Genomic DNA, 24,277 nt, shown 5'->3' with positions numbered 1-24,277 from the left:
TGCAGCTCGGTCTAAAGCTGCAGTGATCACGTTGTAGATTGGATTTGTCTGTAATTACAGGTTTAATTGTGCTGCTGTAATTATACAGACCTGATTTGGCGGTAAACGATGGTTTGGCATGAGGTATCAGAAGATGCTTCGTTAATGGTACGTTGTAGAAGACAGTTCAGGAGTATTAGTTTTGTTAGCTTTCCTTAATTTAAGTGAGCCATGCCGGTGTACTCTGTGTAGGAGATTCATGATGCTTGGAATGGAATGAAGAGCAACGCACGTGCATGCGCCAAGTTTGGGGCCGGTCTGATCTTGCTTTTTTGATCATGTAGATTAGATTTAGCTGAAGGATCACGTCTGAGCACGGTCTTGTGTTGCTGTGGTTATTGTGCTCATTCGATTTGGCTGGGTTCTGGGCTCATTCCGCTGCAGCTGTAGTGATTATGAAGATTGGATTTGGTTGCAGGTTCAGATCTGTGGCCAGTCAGATGCTGCTCTCGTGATTATGTAGATTAGATTTAGGTGAGGGTTTGTGTTCAGAGTCAGTTTAATGCTTTTCTTGTGTTTGTCTGGCTTGGATTTAACAAAAGGTTTAAATCTGGATTAGATTAGATTGGATTTGCCTAAAGATTTAGATTTTGTGTTCGCCTGATGCTGTGTTGGTAAATATGTAGATTAGATTCAGCCAAAATTTCAGGTCTGGGGTCAGTCTAATACTGCTCTAGCCATTATATAGATCAGAATAGACTTAAAGGTTAGATCTGATGCCTGTCTGATGTTGTTTTGGTGATTATACGGTACGGATATGTTATATTTCGTTTTGGTGGTTTGTCTGATGCTTTTCTAGTGATTATTTAGATTAGATTTGGCTAAAGGTTTAGATCATGGGTCAGTATGCTGCTGCTCTAGTAATTACGTAGATTCAATTAGTGTGAAGGTTCAGATCTGGGGTTCTTCTGATGCTGTTGTGAAGATTATGAAGATTAGATTTGGCTGAATGTTTAGATTACCAGATGAGTTTGATTTGATTATAGTGATTTTGTAGGTTAGATTTGTGTAAAGGCTCAGATTTGGGGGTTTTCTGATGCTGTTGGTGGGACCATAAAGAACGGATTTACTGTAAGGTTAAAAAAAAAAAAAACCTACACACACACACACACACACACACACACACACACACACACACACACACAGGTGTGATGATCCCATCTTTTAAATGTAATATCATTGTGTGTGTGTGTGTGTGTGTGTGTGTGTGCATACAAGTACATTTCTTCTAACATTCTTATTATTACAGCAGCATTAGACTGAACCCAGACCTGATCTTTTGGCATTTTGGAATCGTTTTCAGGTTTTCAGGAGTAGTACTGCGCTGTTTTTATTGCATTCCCATGGCAACCAATTTAAAGCTATTCTCCATGGCAACTTGCGGATGAAAAGACTGTGGGGACAGTTTACACACACACACACACACACACACACACAGTACCATGGATTCTGCAACTTAGTTGTGTTACACTAAGTAGTTATTGATTGAGCAGTGATGTTTACGGTATCGTAATGACATTTTATTATTCTATAAAAGCTCACGCTACTTTCAGTCCCTGCCAACACTGCAACAATGCTTTGGCAGTGTGTGTGTGTGTGTGTTTAGGTGACGACGAGAGTGTGTATTGAGCAGTCCGGACTTCGAGTAGGATTTTTGATTGCAGCTTTTTAACTGTTTACTAAGCAAGGATTAATGCTGATGGCTTTTTCTGCCTTCTTACCGTGTGTGTGTGTGTGTGTGTGTGTGTGTGTGTGTTTGTGCATATGCCTGTGTTAGTCAGCTGAATTAGTGAGTGTAGTGCATTAGCCAGCCTTGTGCTCCATCTGCATTGCTTGAGATTAAACTCAGCAGAGGGAGATGATGGTGTTCTGCATTTGATAATTGAGTTAATAGGACTTCAGGAGTGTTGGATGAGAGGCTTCATTGCCGAGTGCTACAGTAATGCTGTTGATGACAGCGACGATGATGACCTGGATAATGATGATGGTAAGGCTGAGTTTACTGGCCACACAATTCCATGGTTAATTCTGTTTGTTTAGCTCTTACTGTACTACAGTGTGTACACATTACCAGCCTGAAGTGAGAGTTTATCACTCTTTTTACTCTGAATCTTGTTAGAGCAGTCTGTACGCACAAATCTGATGTTTTTTTTCAGATCGGATTGGGCAGATCGGTCCTGAGAAAAAATTTGAGTAACTCTCGCCTATCGTTGTAGATCTGCAGGACGTTACTATTTAAAGTAACTAATTACATTACAAAATTACTGTCATTAAAAAGTAATCAGTTACATTACAGCGTTACTTTCTGATCAAAGTAACTAGTTCGAGTACTTTTCCATTGTAGAAAATTAAACCTCCTTTGTGATTCCCCATGCATGTTGGTTTAGTCATTTTATAATTATTTTATCATCATCACTCAGCGAAGTTTGGCCCATAATCATAATTTCTGTCACCCAATACTGTAGATCAGATATGTGTGGGTGTGACAAAAGGTATCCATACCATGCCTGTAGAGTTTATCTTAATTGTCTTTTAAAAGTGAAGCTTCATCCTTATACGGCTGCTTTTAGGGGAGCATCAGGTGAAAGACCCATGGAGCCAGATCAGGACTATAGGGAGGATGCTTTACCAAAGGTTTTGCAGAGTGTCGACAGTGTGGGTGGAAGTGTGATGTACTGTATCTTCAACGAGCATTGTTGATTGTTAAACTTTTTTTCTGATAATGTTCCAATCCCGGCCCTTTGAAAGTCCCAGACAACTGTAAGCATAAATTTTCCCACCTTGGTTGGCGATTGAGGATGTTTCCGTTCCAGACGTTTACTCTCAGGCTTGTAGTGATGAATCCATGTCCCGTCACCGCTAATGATTCTCTTTAAGAAGCTTCCACCTTCCTTAGAGCAAGAAATTTAGTTTGCAGATATCTCTTTATGTTCTTCCGTGAGTAGTTTCGGCACCAGGTACACTCTCGGAGCATGCAAAAAAAAAAAAAAAAAAAAATGAATTGCTGCTCTTCGTTCGTGCAAATCACAGGTGGGGCAGTTGCAAATGAACTGATGCATGCATAGTCCTCTGACATCATCATCACTCAGTAAATGAATGAACAATGAGAATTAAACTCGTGGTGGCTTGTAATGTGGACAGGTTCTGAAATTGAAAATAAATGAAAAATATGGTCTTGCTTTCATCTTATGTTCATTTTGTCACATGCTGTTTCGGGGGAAACCCCGGAGAAACCATGAAGGGTTCACCCTGTTGTCAATGGATTGCATGTTGAAATCCTGACTACAGTATGTAACAGCCAGCCCTGGCGGCGATCCAGCGGAGCAATACTTCTGACCTGTCAATCACTGGTGCACTCGCCAGTTGCAGCTGTTTGTCAGATTATGTATGCAAATGAGGTCAGATAGGGCGTTCCATCGAGTATTGAGTTATACTACCACATGATGCAGCATGAGGGCATAATAAGGGCAGGATGAATAGTGGGCTGACCAAATTAGACGGAAAAAACCCAAACAAACCCTTCTGGCCACCTTTAATCCTCTTGAAACAGAGTATCTGCAAGTGTTTGGGCTGACTTTGTGTATAATCTTACAGTAGAACAGAGTCAATAGATGATATAAGGCTTGTTGTGGTGAGTAATGATGAGTGTGTGTGTGTGTATAACCCATGTGTCAGTTTCGTGACGAGTCTATCGCTTTGCTGTTAATGCGTCATTAGGAGATGTCACTGATGCTGATCGTATCGATTGTAATATTTATTAGAATGATGATTATGCTGCCGGTGATGATAATTGGGACAGTTGTAATAATGAGAGCGTTATGAATGTGCTTTCAGGCATGGAGTAAGCAATGAGGTGTGTGTGTGTGTGTGTGTGTGTGTGTGAGAGAGAGAGAGATAGAGGTATGTTTGTAACTCATTCTCTCTGCTGGGATTTGGGATGCAGATCCTCTTACCTCTGTTGTCCTGAATCCCGACATCTGAGAACCCCCACACACACACACACACCCACACACACACACACACACCCACACACACACAGGCCTACTCGTGCACACGCATAGAGTAAATGCTCTGTTCTTTGCTAACCTATTGACATTTTCTCACTTCATCTCTCTTCTTCTCTTTCTGTCTCTTTCTGTCTCTCTCTTTGTGTCTGCTCCCTCAAAAGGAGACAAGAGACATCAATACGCTTTAATGTTTTATTCATCCAAATACGCACATCTGCTTCTGACTAATCTCAGGTCAAAGCTCTGTAATCTGTCTCTCTCTCTCTCTCTTTCTCTCTCTCGCGCTCGCTCGCTCGGTTACACTTTACACTTCACCTGTCAGTCAGCTCATTGAACTCATCAAATGAAACATTAGGAGGAAATTCTTCATGTATTTTGACAGCTATCGCTTGATCTTGTTACTGTAGGTTTACAGCAATTGCAGACAAAGTCAAAGATTATACTGTGCCACGAACAAGATAGTGTTCAGAACATGTGCTTCATATACTGTAGTTATGATGTAATGTGATGGAATGAACGTGATTGCTTTTGTGACCATGTCAGGATGGGAATGATACAGTAGTAATCAGTTAGTTGGTAATAGGACTTGGTTATACGATGATGCTGTGATGACTTAATGGCAGTCGTGGCCTCGCATCTCCAAGGTCCATCCAGTGCTTGGTGGGTTTCCTCCACATTTGTGTGTGCCTCGTGCCCTGACTCCACTGGGATAGGCTCCCGGCATCCTGCGACCATGTGCAGGATCATTTTTATCGAGAATGAGTGAGTGTGTGAGTGATGACATGAAATTACACCTTACTGCGCTGCTTCTCTAAAACTGACTTTTACTGATCATAAGTAGCAGTTTTAAACCTGTATGTACTGCATCATTACTCCTAGTTCCCCATGTATCTTTTTATATAAAATAATTCTAATTGGTCGATAATATTCGAAAATGTTTCGATGCTGTATATATATTTTATTGGTCTTTGCACATAAACACATATCTGTTAATTCGTAACTCTGTTCGAACATGCCGTCTCTGCATCCATCAAAGCTTTATCCAGATTTGCAGCCAAAATAATAGTGGTCTTTAATGGATGTTAAATGGTACATTCAGCGCTCCCAGGCTAGATTAATCTGAAAAGAGGGTTCATTATGATCTCGACCTACTGTAGTGTTTGTGCCTCAGGAAGAACATTCCTCTAAATTATGAGGCAACGAGGCAAAGTGTAAAAGGAAATTGTGACGGTTAGCATTTAATAGCAAAATCTAATTTGTAACCGCGTGAATAGTAAATAATGTCACATAAACAGTGCACACGGTATATACAATCATCTATATCGAGGACTGGGATCTGATGTGATGCAGCAAAATATACGTTTTAAGTTTGTACTTTTTTGCTTCACATATCGAAATGTACATCAATATACATTGTATATTTACTTTCACATTCACTACTTCAGTAACTGCCTGGTCAGGGTGGCAGTACAGTAAATACAGTCTCAAACACATCTCTAGTTTCGACTGATTATGGACTCAAGTTCAAGGAGATCTTTTCCTTTTTCTGTAATAGTAATATGGGAATAATAATAGTATTGTAGTACTGTAGTTGTGTAATAGTATAAGTATAGTTGTATTATCATATGAAAAATAATTACTCTTGTGATTTTAGTGATAAATATTTACACATCCAGAGATTTGGATCATTTAATAGATACTGATGCAGATACAGGTAGTAGGATTATGGTACACGAATAACCTGTATTTATATAGAGATGTATACAAGCTTCCTATAAAGAGTTCAATTGAAAAATGAGAATCATATTTTGATAACAAATAAATAAAAAAAACGTGGTACTGTATAAATTGACAGAGAATGTTAAAAAGCAGAAAAAGTTAACATTGTTTTAGTTATAGGATACTCATGCTGGTTGTGTTTTGTCATTACGGCAACAAATTGTAACAAAGCAGAAATATTTTTGCAGACCAAACCTTTTTAATTACACTATTCTACCCTATAATAGTACTGGAGTCCATGGAGAAACTACTGTACAGTGGCATAAGGATTGATGAGACGATCATAGTTTATAGTCGATGACGCATTTCTGTAGTCGCATTTCTCATATCTGCAGTCCAGTGCATTTCAAGCAATCAATTATGAAAAATGGCAATCGATTTTAATTGTTCAAAATCCATAAAACACGCCATGCTCCTGGCTCTCATGAAGACCTTCCCAGGAAAGCAAGGACAGAACTTACCTCTGCTGCGAAGAAGAAGTTCATTTAGAGTTCCTGGCCTTGAAAATCATCCATTAATAGCGACTGTCAACTGTTCAGAGGAGATTATTGATTATTATTAATTGATTATTGATTATATTTTGGATGAAAGAAATAAAAAATCATGAAAGACCATGCATCCAGAAGGTGTGTCCAAACTTTTGACTGGTAGTTCACATACAGTATATTATGTACTTTGGGTGTATTAACAGTGAGAGGTGGTGGAATTGATTTTTTCAGGAAACATATGGATGCGTGATGATCAATGATCGATTATGAAATGGTTACCAACACCCATCAGTAACCGTGAAGGACTACCGTATAAGCTTTCTTTTTCTTGGCTTCCACATTCTCCAAAAGTCTATCGAACACATTTAGTTCATCATGTGACAGAAATTAGCGATGTGCCACATTTTTCTACTTACAGCAGTTGTTCAGTGTTGTGTTATGAGACAAGAAAAGAAGCATAAGTCATTGTTTGAAAGCAGTTTTATTATAGACAAAGAAAAATGTTTGGGGGAATGAGCGTCTGAAAATGGTGTCTATCACGTTTTTCCCTTAAACTCTTCAAATGGTCAGCACACACTACATTCGGCATGGTTTTTTGAAGCTGTATCTTTTTTCCCCTATTTTCAATGCAACATTTGTCTAAAAGGATTATGGAAATATTTTAGCCATTATGCAAACAGAAGATTTGATGTCCTGAACTTAATTAAGCGATGACGTTGCTGGACCGGATAACGAGAACCTTTTCAATTAGAGGTCGGTTTAATCGTCAAAACTAGCATTTCCTTCCATTTAGTTTTCACTGTAATACTTTCATAGGGGTTATGAGAGAAGGGATGTAGGTTAGAGATTAATACGCACCTCCTCTGGGTGATATGATGAATAAGTGACTTTGTCCTGTAGTGTAGAACTAAAGTCATGCTCTTGTCATGGGACTTGACTGAAAAAAATAATTAAAATTCGGCATTTTTCCTTAGGAAAAATATATAGGTTTACCAAATCCAAAGAGATAATAGAAGGTTTATGATTAACACATTAAATTGGAATTTATTGTGGATATAATGTTAATATGTAAAGGCTAAATATTTTACTTAAGTGGAAATTTTCTCCTATATTTAAATAGATTAATGAATTAATTATTTTTTCCTGTGCTGTAGAAAAGACATGGAATATTTACATATACAATACCGTGCAAAAGTCTTGACACCCCCCCTTGTTTTTTCATATTTTGTTTCCAAAGAGACAGACTTTCTTGTATTTTTTTTTCCTCCCTGAGGAACATTTAAATAAAATACAATAAAAACATGAACCAGTGAGAAACAGTTGCAGATGATGACGGATGACCAGGTCAGTGATTAGTACTGTATACTGGTGATGCTGAATGCTGAGTGGTTGGAACAGACGAGGGGGGAGATGAGGCTGCTGCCGAGGTTGTTACTTTAAATTGTGTCTTTAGGCACTTTGCGGCTTGTTACTGTAAAACATTTGTTCCTATTTCTTTAATTTAATCGACATCGTTTAATGTAATTTAATTTAATATGAAGAAATGAGTGGCGGCTCAAGGCTTTTGCACAGTTCTGTACATTTATTCACTGGAGCAAAAGTCAGACTATTAAGGTCTTAGATTGGAAACATTGTCAGATTTTACCTGATTTCTTTTTTAAAACTTTACTCCTTTTTAACTGCACAGCATTTGAAATATCAAAATGATTTCTGCCGAGCTCCGTGGAAGCACGACGTGACGAGCAGTTGAGTCATCATGAGGGGTTTGAAAGTGAAGTGAGATTAACGTGCAGAGTCAGGCCTAGGAGAATCCTCCTACTAATTCCTTATTTTCTCTCTCACTTGCTAGCTCCATTGTTGGCTCCCCGGTGTGTGTGTGTGTGTGTGTGTGTGTGTGTGTGTGTGTGTGTGTGTGAGATGGCAGAGCTAGGCAAGATGTCATGCCTGTCTTAACTCATCACATTTAATAAGCCCCTAACCTAGTACGGTCTCTCTGACAAGTAGAGAGGGTCTGTGAAACACACACACACACACACACACACACACACACACACACACACACATGCAATTTCCTTTTATACTCTTACCTGCTTGTACAGTTCTGTACAGTATAGTATGTTTACACCCTGATGGGAAGCCAAATGATACGGTTCCGCCTTAAGCATTTATTTCTACCGTTGAATTTTAATTACTTAAGAGACGATTAAAAAAAAAACACATTTGCATATTAATGAGGCTGTAATTTTACACTGCCATAGACAGTGAAGGGCATGATTTATTAAGAACAAAAATAACGAGCATTAATTAGTATTTGCAGTGGTATAAGTTGTGCCCACAGTTATCAGGAATGTGTTGTGTGGGATTTAAATACTATGAAATGAGTTTTGTGTGTGTGTGTGTGTGTGTGTGTGTGCGCATGTGTGTACCTGTGTGTCATTATTCTCGATTGCCACGGCAAGCTCGGATCTCAAGGACACCCACCCAGGGGAATAAAACTGAAACTGAAACTTTGCTGAAGAATGAGACGTGACTCATTGTTTATGATACACTGATACCTGAGTGTACAGTAGATTCATTTGGATCACAGCACATTCTGATTGGATAAAGGATAATGTTTTATCTTTTATAAATGCAAAGCTTATAACATTATATTATATGCTGCACCAATTTTGTTATATATGTTTATCATGTCTGCATAATTATGTACAGAATTATTCAGTATTTCCATATACAACTTAAAAATTTATAAATTAATAACTGGGATTTGCATAAAAATAGAAAGGAGCGAGTGTGAAAAAGTTACCCGAAGAACTCATATTCTCCAGCAAGCTCAGTAAAACCTAACAGCTGTTTTACTTACTGTATTCTGCAGAAGTCTTGGGCACATCAATATATGGCAGATGCTTTTGAAAACATAAAGCGTAATAAAATAGTCAATATTTGGAGTAAAAACTCATGGTTTAAATCAGGAGTTTGAGACGCCGTCCACACGAAGCCGGTGCGTTCCCTATCCGATCATTTTTTTTCGTGAACACGGCGTCGTCTCAAGAAATATCTGCGTACACACAAAACCACTGAACACGGTGTAGTATATATGCCACACCAGAATGGGGCGCTGTAATTCTGCCATAGAGATACACTATACACGGAGAAGAAGACTTTGAGCATGCGCATAACCTTGCGCGCTGTATACGAACCAAGATGGTGTTGTCCATTATCGCTTGTTGCTCATAACAGTTGCATAAAAGCAATAGATTTTGCTGTAATAAAGCAATAAATCTTTGTAGCAACACGAACACAATCATGTAGTCCGCCATTATTGTTGTTGCTGTTACGTGTGACAAAGCCGACACGTGATGTGATGACATCATCGTTTCACAAAATATACGGATTGGCTGTACACATGAAAACGCAAGGGTGTCGTTTTCAGATTTATTTAAAAAAATAGCGGTTTCAGTCTCCTAAAACGCCGGATCGGTGTGGAGAAAACGGCAATACGATAAAAAATGTATACGTATACAGCGAAACGCGTCTCCGTGTGGACAGGCCCTGAGACACAGATTTGTGCAGTTTTATAAGAAAACAGGAGTTAGGTTTTACTGAGCTTGCTGGAGAATATGAGTTCTTTTGGTAACTTGGTCACACTCGCTCCTTCCTACTGTTATGCAAATCCCAGGAGCGTACATTCGGTTTATTGTTTCCATCTTAAAACTGGTCTGGTCTTGTACTATTTTTTTTCTTTACAGCCATGCATATGTATTGTATAATATCCTGTAATGTTATTTTTTTTATTATTATTTTTTAAGTTATACAGTATAAGGAAATACTGAATGATTTTGTAGATAATTATGCAGACATGATAAACATATATAACACAATTGGTACAGCGTATAATATGGTGCCTAAGACTTTTGACCTTTTACTGTATATATAATAACATAAGGTATAATAACATGCCTATGCACATATGTTATAGATATGATAACCTGGTCATTCAGTACATTCAGGTCGTCAGCTGTCTTTGTTTTATTCCCATATAATGTTCCTGAGTCTAGACCTGAGAAATTAAAGCAATCGCATGGAGCAAGCATGGAGCAAGAAACGGTTTAAAAATGGTTTAAACTGTTCTAATCATTGATAGATTTTCTGGGGAGTGAAATCCTTCTGAATATAATGTTATTGGAGCTAATCATCTTTGGGGAGTTAATGGATCACATTACCGCATCATTGATAATTATCAAAAAGTAGAATGGTTTTATTCCTTACAAAGTCAATGATTTAAATGAAAATGTGAAGGAAATCTTTTTCAAAGGCTCTGAATAAATTCGTCTCAATGAATAACTAATATTAAATAAATTTTAACTTAATAAACTATTTTTTAAAGAAAGATTCTGTTCATTTCGAGTTTAGTGGATATATATCATATAATGCATGAATTAGTAAATAGTATAATTTGGCATTCAGCAAGCAGAAACACCTTTTAAAAGCAAATTTTAAAACCTTGTACTTCATCTGTTGTAATCTTCACAAGCAGGAAAGACGTTCACGTTTACTAAATGTTTGCCCGAAAGCAATGTATTGAAAGCAATATCTTCGGGGCCTATTTGCCATGAAAGATGAAAATGGGTCACTTTGCTGTTTGCATTTACTCGCTCGCATACACGATCTCTAGACGCTGACTCGGCGCAAAAAGTTTTGTTGCTGAGTCAAGATCCATGTTTTATATATTGTACCCTGAACCCTGACTCAAACCAGAACAGCTTTAAAAGCTCACTTACAGTATGAATATGATGAAAATGTTAAAATGCTGCAATATGGACGTCAGGACGGGTTCGGTCTCGCACACAAAGGGCAGTGCAGATTGTGGATAAGTCGTTGTCAGATTATTGAGCCGTACACCGTATTGAGTGTCTCTCTGACCCTGAGGCTGATACGCAGCTTGGATTGCATCGGTGTAAAGCAGTGTAATTAGAGATTACGTTCGGGATTTCAGGCCGAATGAGAGCGAGAAGGAGAGCTTGTGCCTGTCTTCTTATCATCGGTCTCGAACCAACAGGACTGTGCGTGAACAACAAAAAAAAAAAAGTGACTACTCAGGATTAGCCTTTAAAACGCAAATCCCTTCCATTTGCTCTGTTTTTTGCTGTAGAGCTGGGATACGTGTTTGTGTGTGTGCGTGTGTGTGTGTGTGTGCATGGAATAAAAACTAGAGAAGGGAGGCTAAGAGCATGATAAAGACTGAAAGAAAAGGCAAATGAGACCAGAGAGCTCTTGGCAAGCTTTTAAGCAGAGATTGATTTTTCCTTGCATGTTTCATTTGCTTACACACAGGTGGAGGTTATGGAGCTGGGATTCACAGTGGAGTTGTTGTGCTTTTCTGTATTAGTCCAACGTCCTTTTGCCTCATCATAAATATAATCACTGCTGTGCTATGGCGGATGAGGAATTAAACACGTCTGCCTGTGCGCTTATATAACACCTGCCCCGTGTTGTGTTTTTTACACTTTAATGCAACCCTGAAGCCTTGGCATAGTGAAGGATAATTACGTATGAAATATAATGTCAAGAAAAATCCGAAAGCCTATCCAACCTCGTTATGCTCTGTTGTATATTTTGTATAAGCAGCACTATGTTTGGCAGTGACGTGGTTCGATCCTGATGTATTGAGATTCGCATGGTTTCCCTGAGCTCGTTTGGGAAACATGCCAGTAGGTAGAGTGGGTACATTAGATGCCAATCTGGCATCCTGCTATCCAGGGTGTATTTCCGGCGATAGATGACCCGCACCAGATTAAAGAGCTGGGTGAATCAACATATGACTAGTGAACGGTTATTTTAGGCGCACTTGCTTTTATCTCTTGTATTTGCAGTAGGTGGTGGGACTGTGGGAGGAGATACAATAAGACTATTGCTGACTCAGTGTACTTCTCGACTTCTCGATCTGTGTGTATGGGGGGCGTTGGGGTAGGGGAGGGTTATTTACTGTGATTTAAGATTTTTGATGGCAGCAGGGACGAGAAACACTCTACCGGGTGAAAATATCCAGTGTACTTTTACTCCAAATCTCATTATACATCATATGGTAAAGGGCCTGGCTCAAGGGTGGTGCTGAGGTTTGAACCTGTGACCTTTCGATCAGTAGTCCAATACATTACACTCTGGACGGGATGCCAGTCCAGGGCACGCAAGCACACACCCACTCAGGCGGATTTCAAAATGCCATTTAGCGTCATCGGCATGTCTTTGGACTGTGGGAGTAAACCGGCATACCCAGATGAAACCCACCAAGCTCGGGGAGAAGAGCACACAGACCCGGATCAGGATTCAAACCCTCGACCCTGGAGGTGCGAGGCCACAGTGCGAACCACTTCGCCAGCGTGCCTTCCCAAGTAGAACCGTGTTTGATCGTATCATACAGTACCAGTGCCACAAATGCACACTCCCATGTCAGTGTTACTGCTGTGCTGAGAATAGTCGAACATCTAAATTATATCTGATCAGCGCTAGTCCATTTACCCCAATGGACAGGGTGAAGTGGAACTGACAAAGTGAGTACAGCAACAGACAGGCTGCTGTCAGCAGTTACACACCTACGTTTTTTTCCAGTCGGCTACAGAATTATTGGCACTCTGTTAAACAGATTGGTGGGAAAGTTTGAAAATTCGCTCTGTAATTATGAGAAATGGGACGTTTAATTGAAGTCAATTTGTTCTAAGAGATTTATTGGCACCCCCGCGTTTGTCCAACCTCCCATTGCCAACATGACAGCACTGAATCAGCTCCTGTAAAGCCTGATGAGATTGGAGAATACAGACCGAGCAATCTGAGAGCACTTCTAAATATTAAATCCCTCCAGATCCTCCAGGATCAACTCATGTAGACTTTACTCTTCAGCTTTTCAGCTCACCTGCACAGAAAAAGCAGTGCTGTCTGTTTTCCACTGTAATAACGGTGTACTGTATGTTAAAATGAGTTTCTAATACATTTTGATGGAGAAGCTGTGTATCAGATTATTTGTGAATCATAGTTTAATATATTACCAATAATGATATATTGAATATACAGAATTGGTACTTATATATTTAGAAGCAAGTTGTAGATAATTTTTTTTTTAAAAAGGTGCGATATGTTTAACACATCTAGTGTAGTGTATTATATTATTCTAGTGTGTTTTATTTCATAGTGTTAATTGTGAGTAGGCGGAAACTTGTATTGCAAAACGCGTTTTCCTATAGAAATAATGTAACTGCAAATAATCCGTTTCAGCCATCCAAAAATTATAACCAATATCACCAATTTTCAACACTAGAATCATATTTTTGCATAGAAAAACAATCAAAACATTTAGAAAAGATGTGCAAATGAAGTAAAATATGAAATAAATGTACATTAACCCTCAGCTAACCTTACTTTATGATTCCTCTTGACACCGGCTTCTTTAACTTCAACTTAAAGTGGCTCCCTTCTCTTCTTGCTACCATCCTTGCTCACGTTCTTGGTGCTACAGTATGTCTTTACTAAATCCTGCACAAAATGCAAAAAAGAAAAAAAAAAAAACCCACAAAGAACATGTAAACTTTCCACCGACACAAACAAGTTAAGATACGCGCATCTTAGCCTGCATGCATGTCAGCATGCTTTGTACGGCGTGGCAAATTTTTTGGAAATGTCAGTTCTTAAGGCAGAAATTCTTAAGGCAGGTTGTTTGTATGCCAAGGCACCACTGTGCGTTACAATTCTAAAATATCTATTAAGAGATGTGTTCAATCTAGAGAAGTGTCTGTCTGTCCACTTAACCACCTATTCATGCCTCCGAGTGGCGCAGTGGTAAAGCGCTCACCCTATCATCCGGAGATCGCTGGTTCGAACCCCGGGTGATGCTGTTTTCCTCTCAAAGCCGGAGGCACAGAGAGAGCTGATTGGCCGAGCTCTCTCAGGGGGGAGGGATGAGAGGTACTTGTGCTCCCACAATAATCACGGCTCTACAGCCAATCAGGGGCATCTGTGAGCTCGCGCACGCGGAAGGAGCGGCTAGCGCTTTCCTCCGAGTGTGTTACTCCCCCCCTAACGGTGCGTGAGCGAGCAGTTCGAAAAGATGCGGTCGGCTCGCGTCACCTGGTTCGGAGGAAACACGGGATAGCTTTCGTCCTCCCGACTGAGTGGTGGTAGTAGCCTTAATGTGGGAGCCTCCTAGTGACGGGGAGGAATTGGCCACAACTAGATTGGGGAGAAAAATCGGGGAAAAAAGAATTGGACAGGACTAAATAAAAAAAAAATTTAAAAAAAAAGAGAGAAAAAAAAAAAAAACACCTATTCATGTACTATGTACTGTATCTATACAGACATTATCCACCCCATAATCCCCTCTCCCCTTCTGTACAATAGATAGATTCTTTATTGCCAATTCACAGGGTACACTGGAATTAAGTGTCCCTCTTTATAATGCATAAAAAATGAATGAAAGGAATAAAGGATAAACGTAAATACAGTATAAAAGAGCATAAATATTAACATACAGTAAGTGATCAGATATTGGTAACAGTGAACAGTGTGATCTGGCAAGATTATACTTATATTTTAAGTCTAACAATAAAGATTCAAATTAAAATAAGACCAAGATATTGCACATTACAGTATGCACATTCATTTGTCTAGCAGATATTTAGTCTTGTGTACAGATTTTGCTTTTGGAGATCAAGAAATGTTCCTGTGAATGAATCCGCGTGGAGCTACGGAAGCATGTTCTCGCCATCGTCCGGCGACCGCGAGTTCAATCCCCGGGTGATGCTACGGCGGTCCATAGCCGGGAGTCTGGAAAGCAGATTGAATGTGCTGTCTCGTGGGCTTGGGAGGAGCGGCATACCTGCACTCTCACATCAATCATAGTGACACAAGCCAATCATGGGCTCACACAAGAGGCTAGCGCTTTCCTCTGAGTGTGTTCCGGGTTTCACCCTCACTGGTTGGTAATTGTCACCTTGATGGCAGAGTGCCCTAACTGAAAGACTGGTGGGAGTTGGCTACCACTGTGTAAATTAGGAGGAAAGTCGTGTGCAATCTCTCTGGGATGGTGCTGTTCATCATAGACATACTGTCTCCACTCACAGTTTTCTCTTGATTGTGGAAAAGTATTACGTTATCAATATTTGTTGTGAATGTAGAGCTTGGTGGCATCGAAATATTGTTATTTTTTACTAATCTCGATCAACCACATTAAATGTTCTGTCTGGTGTTCTTCAACTGAGTATGGGTAAGAGTGATCCTTGCCTTAACGAGCCTTTAATTAACATACTGTACATCTTACACACACTCACACACACAGTACGTGCAATTTAGGAACACCAATCTGCATGTCTTTGGACTGTGGGAGGAAACCGTAGAACCTGGAGGAAACCCACCAAGCATGAGAAGAACATGCAAACTCCATGCACGGGAATCGGACCTGCACCCTGGAGGTGCAATAACAACTGTATGGAGTTAAAGAGGGCAGTGAATGGGGCAGAACAAGGTTGTATTGATTGATTGTCAAAATGTATTGATTTATGAGTGAGATCTTTATGAAGAAACCGTTTGTTGAGCAGCAAATATAAAATGTCAGAGACACAAGCCCGTCCTGCTTGTGTGGACAAACCGCCACTTATGGGATCCTTCTGCTACATCATGGATAGTACGAAATGTGAAACAGAGTTAAACCCGCGTCAATGCATTAGCCTTAAAAACTATGTTTAATCTAATGCTCGTGCGGTTGACACAAAGCCATGATGAATAATGCTTTATTATTGGTATCAGATTTTCAGTTGGAATGATCTGCATGGTTTTTCCGCCGATCCAAACAGATGCTGATCTTTGACCTTTTTTTTTCTTCCTGCGACTCATATTCTCATGACTGTTTAAGTGCATAAGTCACGTCCACAGAGAACTGCAGTTCAAGACCAGCGATTGAAATCGACCAGTGTGTGGGGGAGACGCATCGACTAGCCTGTTAAGAAGGGCAGTGCTTGTGTGTGTGCGTGTGTGTGTGTGTGTGTGTTTGTGTGTGTGTGTGTGTGTGCTGAAATGGGAGGGGCTATAAATCCCTTCACTGAATGCAGAATTTTGGGCGGGTGGCGGGTGAAAGAGATGGAAGACTGCCTCTGTCTCTCCATCTGCCTTTCTGGATGAAAACTGCCTTTCTTAATGTAAGTGAGTGCAGCTTTTGTCTTTTAAAGGCCAGACACAGGGAAAGAGAGGCTGAAAATAACCTTGTCTTTCCATTGCTCCTCCAAATAAGCAGACCTCTATGAGGCCCGGGTCAAAAGCTCACTTAATAATTTAGGTTAATTTACTGGTGCATAACGCCAAGGAGTATGGCCTGAATTATTGAGTAGCGATACCATGAATTATGAAGTCTAATAAAAAACTCTCAAAAGGTTTCAATGTTTCTTTGTGACTATCTGATTAAAATTAAACGTTCTCTCTTTGGCTTTATAGGTAATGTGGTTGATGTCTACCAGAGGGAGTTCTTGGCTCTGAGAGACCGCCTCCACTCGGCCGAGCAGGAGAACCTGAAGCGCTCCAAAGAGCTCAACCTGGTGCTGGACGAGATCAAGAGAGCCATCGCCGAGAAGCAAGCGCTGCGAGACATCAACCGTACGTGGAGCAGCCTGTCAGGTGTGAGATGGACGGAATGTAGAATCGAACGCTACTTGTTTATGCTGCAGTACAAATCTGTACAAAGCAGCAAATGTAGCTTTCATCATGATTTCAAAGACCAGGCTGAGTCAAAAATGATCCGCACTCCGGGTATATCAATCCTTCTCGTGGCCGATCAAAGGCTACTGTCTCCCCGGTTACTGCTGTGCATATGGTAAACATGTTACATCAGTTCAATTGTAACTGCAGTGCGAGGAAAAAATGGATGCCCCGCTTGTGATGCTACCCAAGGGGCGTTGTGTTCACGCACTTCTGCTTACTATGCGTATTGTTTTGAGGTGTCAAAGCTTCCTCCCTATAGCCCTGAATTTTCTCTTTCTGTCTTTTTCACCTGTTTGATCCCCTGAAAGCAACCATACGAGGTTGAAGATGCACTTCTGATGAAGAAGTGATGACAGCAGCGCATTCGTGCCTAAAACAGGAGGAAATACGAAAGCTTGTTGTCATATGGACAAAGTGTATTTAAAAAGAGCAAGAAGATCATGTTAAAAAATTGTGTAATATTATTGGTAATGATCACTGTGTAATATTATTGGTCTTTTCTTAACATTTCTCAAAATAAATACAGCCAGAGTGCGGATAGTTTTTGACTCACCCTCATCTCATTTTAAAAAAATTCATTCTTTCACCGAGATCACACTAAGAACAATGTAACCATATCCTAGTGGCTGAGAGAACGGCAGTACGATGCTAGTACGAGCCACATACGCTTGACATGGTGACGTCTGATCTGCGTTAAGGTTTCTGACTGTGACTAGATCGCTAAATGTTCGACTGTGTGTCTGCGACAGATGAAACCAAGCTGAAGCTCTGGAACGTCACCAGCAGTAAGAATGTGTTACAGCTGCCCAGCATCTTCCACCACCTGCCCCATCTGCTGGCCAAGGAGACCAGCCTGCAGCCGGCCGTGCACGTCGGCCAGGGCCGCACCGGAGGTGTGTGTGTGTGTGTGTGTTTAAAAAAAAAAAAAAAAAAAACTTTCTCTGTGCTTGCATGTACTGTGTGAGATGCTTTTGGTCCTCACTCCACTTTGATCTCATCGTATCACTATCCATTTAAATCTATTTATAACTGTTGTACTCTCTCTCTTTCTACCACTTGTTTTGCATTAAGAAAAGCTGTTTAGCCTTTTTCATGACCCTGATGTCTCTTTAGGAGAGGAGGACCTGCTGTTCTGAGCTGGCTCTGGCCCAGCGTTGCCTCCAGTCCAGCTCTTTTAGCTCTGCTTGTGCATAAACAGCATGGGGGCTGTGCACCAATTTGTGGTCCAAGTTTCTAACCAAGCCACAAATGTGTCTATGTCCGAGCACTTGCGATTTGATTTACTCTACAGTCATGGTCTGAGTGTTAGACAGCTTGGCTTGAAACTTCAGCAGAGTTCTTTTGGGACCGTGCTACTTTTCTGAATATGCATCATGTAACAGCTGATAAAATCGGATGCAAATATATGTGAATATATAAAAAACGCAAAAATGTATTCAAGCCATTTGCTCTCATTTATGTAAGCAGATTTGTTATGCTTTTGGAAAGCAGGAGAACACACTTTACTCTACTGACTGCATTTGTCTTTAACTTTCAATTAGTCTCGCTTTCAGTTTCTCTCTCCCAGCTGGGTTCGTGTTTACATTACACGCCAATAAAAAATAAAAAATGAAGGATAACATGCACTGTGTTGTAAAATATTAGCCCAGGTCAGATATGTATTTTAATGTATTCTTTTGCACTATGTGACAGCTGACTTTGGCGTCTCTGCACCCGATTGGCTGAATGTCTTGTCTGGTTTCAGTGTCGATAGTGATGGGCGTGCCCAGCGTGAAGAGGGAGGTGCACTCCTATTTGACGGACACTCTGAGCTCTCTGATGTCAGAGTTGAGTCAGGCTGAGAAAGACGACTGCGTCATCGTGGTCTTCATCGCCGAGGTAGGACTCTGTCGCACATCCATCCTGTACTGAACAGTGACTGTGTCAGATTGCGATTGTGATTTTTTTTAGAATACATCGAACTTTACAACTTGCAGGCAGGATCGCTCGTCTCTTTAAAGAGAAGGTCATTGCACTTGCAAAGTTAACGTGCAAGCTTGTTTCCATGGTGATCCCACCAGGTCTTGATAAACCATCCCATAATTCCGAGCTAATGGTTTGCTCAGTAGGGCTGGCCGTGAACTGGCCTGACCCGTGATAACAAATCTCCTTCAGCTTAACCTGCAGTAGAACTCGCCCATTAACTTATTAGCATCCCTGCTCAGACCAATTAGGGTCCGGACTGGCTGAACACACACACACACACACTTTGCACAGCTAGCGTGTAGTGTACGCGTGTGGTTCTAATGTAATTACTCGAGAGAAGGACATGTGTACGTGTTCTGTACAGATACATAATGTAGCACAGATTGTACAAATGTCTAAGCGTATACTGTAGGTCAGTGGCTGGTCAACTAAACAAGTGTGTGTGTGTGTGTGTGTGTACCTTTTCCACTTCTACATAAGAAATCTCTCTATATATTACATCATTACAGCCATAATGGGCTTCTTAAGATGCAGCCACCCACAAAGCTCCCAATGCAGTCTGGGAAAGTGACACGCCCACAGCCATCTGTTTGTTTATTCCCATTTTTGTGCAATGTGTTGAACTTGGAATAGTTACAGTACATCAGAATCGATCATTTCGAAAATAATACTTCCTGGTGGGCCTGGTTATTTGAAATAGATCATAGCATAAGTTCTGAAACTTCTGCATGTAGATGGTGGATGAGATGTTTGCCAACTGTTTGTATTAGTAATGTAGTTCTCTGCATGTTCAGACTTCCTCTTAAACCCATTTCTAGATTCAACATCCACAGCTGATGTAAAATGCTTTGATTGATGCACACACAGATCAGATGTATAATAGCACAGTTATGATTACTAAAACACTGTAGTATATGAGCACGGTGATAAGACTCTTTAAGCCATTTTAAACATTTTAAGGTAGGCTGTATGTCTGTGAATGATGATCCCAGCCAATGTGGCTCAGAGCCCACTGCATCTTAGAAAAAGGACAGGTAATTTGTCGCCAGCTTACTGTGCACACAGTCGTTTACCAGCACCAATTGCACATTACAGGAACTCGACCTCGAGATCTGACCTCTCTTCAAGACATTTTCACATTTTTGGGCTATTAAAGGAGTTCCTGGGAGGCCAGAATTTTTTCGACGTGAAGACAGATCAGCCAGATCTTGGCCATTGCATACTCAGAAAACGTCTACCTTTACTATTGTTATATTGGGATAAGTGTATTAGGGTAGCAGGGGATTATGTAGAGAAATAAAGGGAATTTTCACTCTCATTAAAAAAAATATATACAATACTGTGCAAAAGTCTTAGGCAGTATTTTACAGTATATGCTGTACCAATTTTGTTATATATGCTTATCATGTCTGCATAATTATTTACAAAATCATTTAGTATTTCCATACTGTATATAACTTAAAAATGTATAAAAAACCTAACAGCTGTTTTATTATAAAACTGCACAAAACTGTGTCTAAAACTCTAATTTTAAGCCATGAGTTTTTACTCACTTTTGCACAGTACTGTACATAAAACAGTTGTTAGGTTTTACTGAGCTTGCTGGAGAATATGAGTGCTTTTGGTAACTTGGTCACACTCGCTCCTTTCTATTTTTTATGCAAATCCCAGGAGCGTACATTAGGTTTTTTGTTTCCATCTGAAAACTGGTCTGTCTTGTACTATATTTCTTTCCTTACAGCCATGCATATATTCTCCTGTAAAGTTATTTATTTATTACCTATTAGGTTATACAGGTATATGGAAATACTGAATGATTTTGTACATAATTTAGCAGACATGATAAACATGTATAACAAATTTCGTACAACATATAATATGGTGCCTAAGACTTTTGCACAGTACTGTGTATATAATCCTTCAGTCTGTACCTAAACACTAGAAGATTAGAAAAATCTTTTGATTCTGCACTTCTGATTCTGGGCTGACATGAGTGGATCCCAATGTGATCTTCTTCTGTTGTAGCCTATGCACTCCAAAGCAGTACGCATTCTGATTAGCTTTTTCCGCTTCTTATTTGGGTTACTATATACTTTATGTCAGCATATCCCTCCCAGCAAGATGTTTCAACCCTTAGAACTGTCGCTCACTGGATGTTTTATGTTTTTCACACCACTCAGTAAGCACATCTGGTACCAGCAACCATGCCACGGTTGTCATGTCATGTTAACATTAAATAGAGCTCTTGATATACATCCGTCTGCATGATGTTATCCATTCCACTGATGTAGCAGGATTGACTGACAGGGATGTTAATGATTGTAAACCTTGAAAATGAATTTTTAAAAAAAGGTTAAATGATAATGCGAAACATTATTGATTAACCGTAAATTAGTTGAAAAATACGGTTAAATGATAATGTTTTGCATAATGTTTCTCTGTAGCTTGTGCACCACGAGAGGGCGCTTGCAATTCAAGCAATGCACAGTATTGGACGTTGTATTGGGTCCTCGGTTTTGCATGAAGACAAAGGGACGAGGGTTTTTGCGACAGCCTTAAATTTATTTATTTATGCTTGAAATATTGGCAAAAAGGTTTCAGAATACCTGCTTTTCAAGATTTTTACATTTTTAAGACATGTTCGAAGAGCAGACATTTTTGCCATAAATCTCAGAAAACTGAGCCACATTCGACCCGACATGGTGCTGGTGCTGAAACAAGAAAATCCCGTGAGAGCCTCTTAAAATGTGATATAACATTTCTCACAAGCAGCAGGATCTTTTAGATTTTACTGAACTTAAGAAAGCATTTTAAACACACACACACACATACACAAACGAGCCACTTTCATTCACAAGATACATAAACAGATAAATGGAAAAAGCTTTCTGTATTCAGACCTGCGCACATAATTTGGTTTTTCTTGTAGATCCTTTCAGTTTATTAATATTACCTGTGTGTCTTTGCCAGCTACTTTTTGTGTAGTCCTTTTTTTTGTATGGCTCTTACCTTTTTAAACAGCTCACAAGCTTTAATACATGTAAACAGTAGAACCTGGACTGATAAAAATGATTATGTTTCATGTTTCAAATCAGGCACCAGGTGCAATACAAGGCAAATAATGGCCTGAAATAAAGGTATGTCATGTGCAAAAACCAATATTAAAGTGAAGGGAGAAAGATAGAAAGAAAGCTTTGGCTACTGCAGTTAAACATCTTTATGAATAGGCATGGTTCAAAGGAACATATACTGTAATAATAACCTAATGCATTAACAGTTTACCGCAAAATGTTGAAAAATGGCATTTTTGGACTTTTACTTGTTTTGGCAAGTTATTATTTTCTGACACACCAGGTTGTCAAACAATGTTTAATCTGAAAAATGCTGTATTAACTTATACTAGAAACTTTAAAATCCCACGACACGTAGCCTCCTGATTTCCAAGCAGTAGCCCACGGATTGTGACGAGCCAATCACATCGCTTCTTTCTGTTTCATTAGTAATGTCACATTATCAGTAAAGCGACACTAATCACAGCATGTGCTATGAGTGGTTTAAATGTATTCAAAGAGTTTTTAGAGAATGTTCAAAGCAAGAAAATAATATTTATCCTTTGTTACTGGTGCTGCAGTTCCTTCATCAGTAATGAATGACAGTTATGCTGTGCTTAACGTTCGCCGTATACAGTAGATATACCATGTTGTGTCCCTAACAAAGTGATGTGGGATACTGTAGTGTAAGTACTGTGGCGACACTTAAAATATGCACAAAAATAGCTCCAAAATATGCAAGTGATTTGTGTACAAGAGATGTGAGGTACACAAGGTGTGTTAAACAGTACGTACCTGTACTATGATATAGAGCTGTAGCCATGTACCCTAGTGACCATGATGATGCTATAAACTAAAGTTTGTATCCGCTTATACCATTTCTTCAACAATCCTTATAATTAAACAGGTTTTGTGCGCAATACTTTTTTCCTTCGTCTAATTTTTGGCCCGCTGCTTTCTATCTGACTCACCATAAACTCACAATCAAACATGAGTCTGCTATATCTTTTGTATTAAAACTCAATTTAGTAGTTGCATTGGTAAATAATCACAAACCTACTGTAACTGCGGGCTGATTTATCCATTGTGACAACAATGTGTTCGGGAAAAAATACCAGGAAATATACATTTATATTACCTAAACAGTTTTTAACACTATTGTGACTTAAGGAAACCATGCATAAAATCGTTCTCTCTCAGTTTGCAGTACAGTTGAAATTACTTAATTTTGATGTCAGACAGTTCATATCTAACTATGCAAATTTTCACAAGCATCCGCATGGATCAACATGCAATACACTAAGAAAAAAAATATTTTATATACAGACACACACACACACACAGACAAACACTATAGTGTGTTCTATTGGGTTGAGGTCGGGAATCTGTGCAGGCCAGTGAAGTTTTTCCACACCAAACTTGCTCTTCCATGTCTTTATGGACCTTGCCTTGTGCACTGGTACGCAGTCATGTTGGAACCGGTGTGAGGTTGTTTTTCAGGAGTTGGGCTCCAGTACTAAAACATTTTGGATGTCCAGTTCCTGTTCCAACTATGACAACCTTGTTTTGTCCACTGGTGAGCATACTGTATACAAGGTGTATGTGTATATGTGTGTGTATATATCATCTTAATAATATATAAACTATTTCTTGATATACAGTAAACCTACAGGTAGGCATTGGTTGCTCAGTGGTAGGTGTTTCGCCTGCCATGTGGAAGGCCCGGGTTCGATTCTCAGCCAGTGCCCAAACCCCAGCCACTGGATGCAGCGCCTTTCCCAAGCCCGGTTAAAATGGGAGGGTTGCGTCAGGAAGGGCGACCGGCGTAAAACCTGCACTAAGCTTTGTATGTGCCAACTGGATGGTCTGCTGTGGCGACCCCGTGCCGGGAGCAGCCGAAAGACCAACAACTTACAGTAAACTTACAGTTACAGCAAATAAAATATTAATAAGCATTGTTCTAGGCACATGATACAATTTTTTAGGCTTTACATTTACTTATCTAATTAGCAGATTGATATTTTGCTTCTTTCTAGAAATTCATGTTTAAAGCTAGCAAAATAAACTGCCATTTTAACAGAAAAAAATGTAAGCGTAAAACAGCTTAATATATTTCTGTGAGCGTGTGTGTGTGCATGTGTGTTTAATAATCATATATTTGGTTTCTTGTAATCCAATATTATTAAATTTGCCTAGATTCAGTATAATAAACTGT

At 39.7% G+C, this 24,277-nt stretch overlaps 1 protein-coding gene across 1 annotated transcript in view; it reads left to right on the top strand.

Annotated features, from left to right (window-relative positions):
• The window catches only part of mgat4b (alpha-1,3-mannosyl-glycoprotein 4-beta-N-acetylglucosaminyltransferase B), a 157,624-nt gene that overhangs the window by 75,940 nt on the left and 57,407 nt on the right, over nucleotides 1–24,277 (top strand). The window contains exons 2-4 of the mRNA XM_053505478.1: nucleotides 16,784–16,963; nucleotides 17,797–17,940; nucleotides 18,792–18,925. Coding sequence (XP_053361453.1) covers nucleotides 16,784–16,963; nucleotides 17,797–17,940; nucleotides 18,792–18,925 — 458 coding nt within the window. The remainder of the gene's footprint in view (nucleotides 1–16,783; nucleotides 16,964–17,796; nucleotides 17,941–18,791; nucleotides 18,926–24,277) is intronic.

This window comes from Clarias gariepinus, chromosome 10 (assembly GCF_024256425.1).
Source record: "Clarias gariepinus isolate MV-2021 ecotype Netherlands chromosome 10, CGAR_prim_01v2, whole genome shotgun sequence".
Classification (NCBI taxonomy): Eukaryota; Metazoa; Chordata; class Actinopteri; order Siluriformes; family Clariidae; genus Clarias; species Clarias gariepinus.
This window is presented reverse-complemented; position numbering and strand designations above follow the sequence as displayed.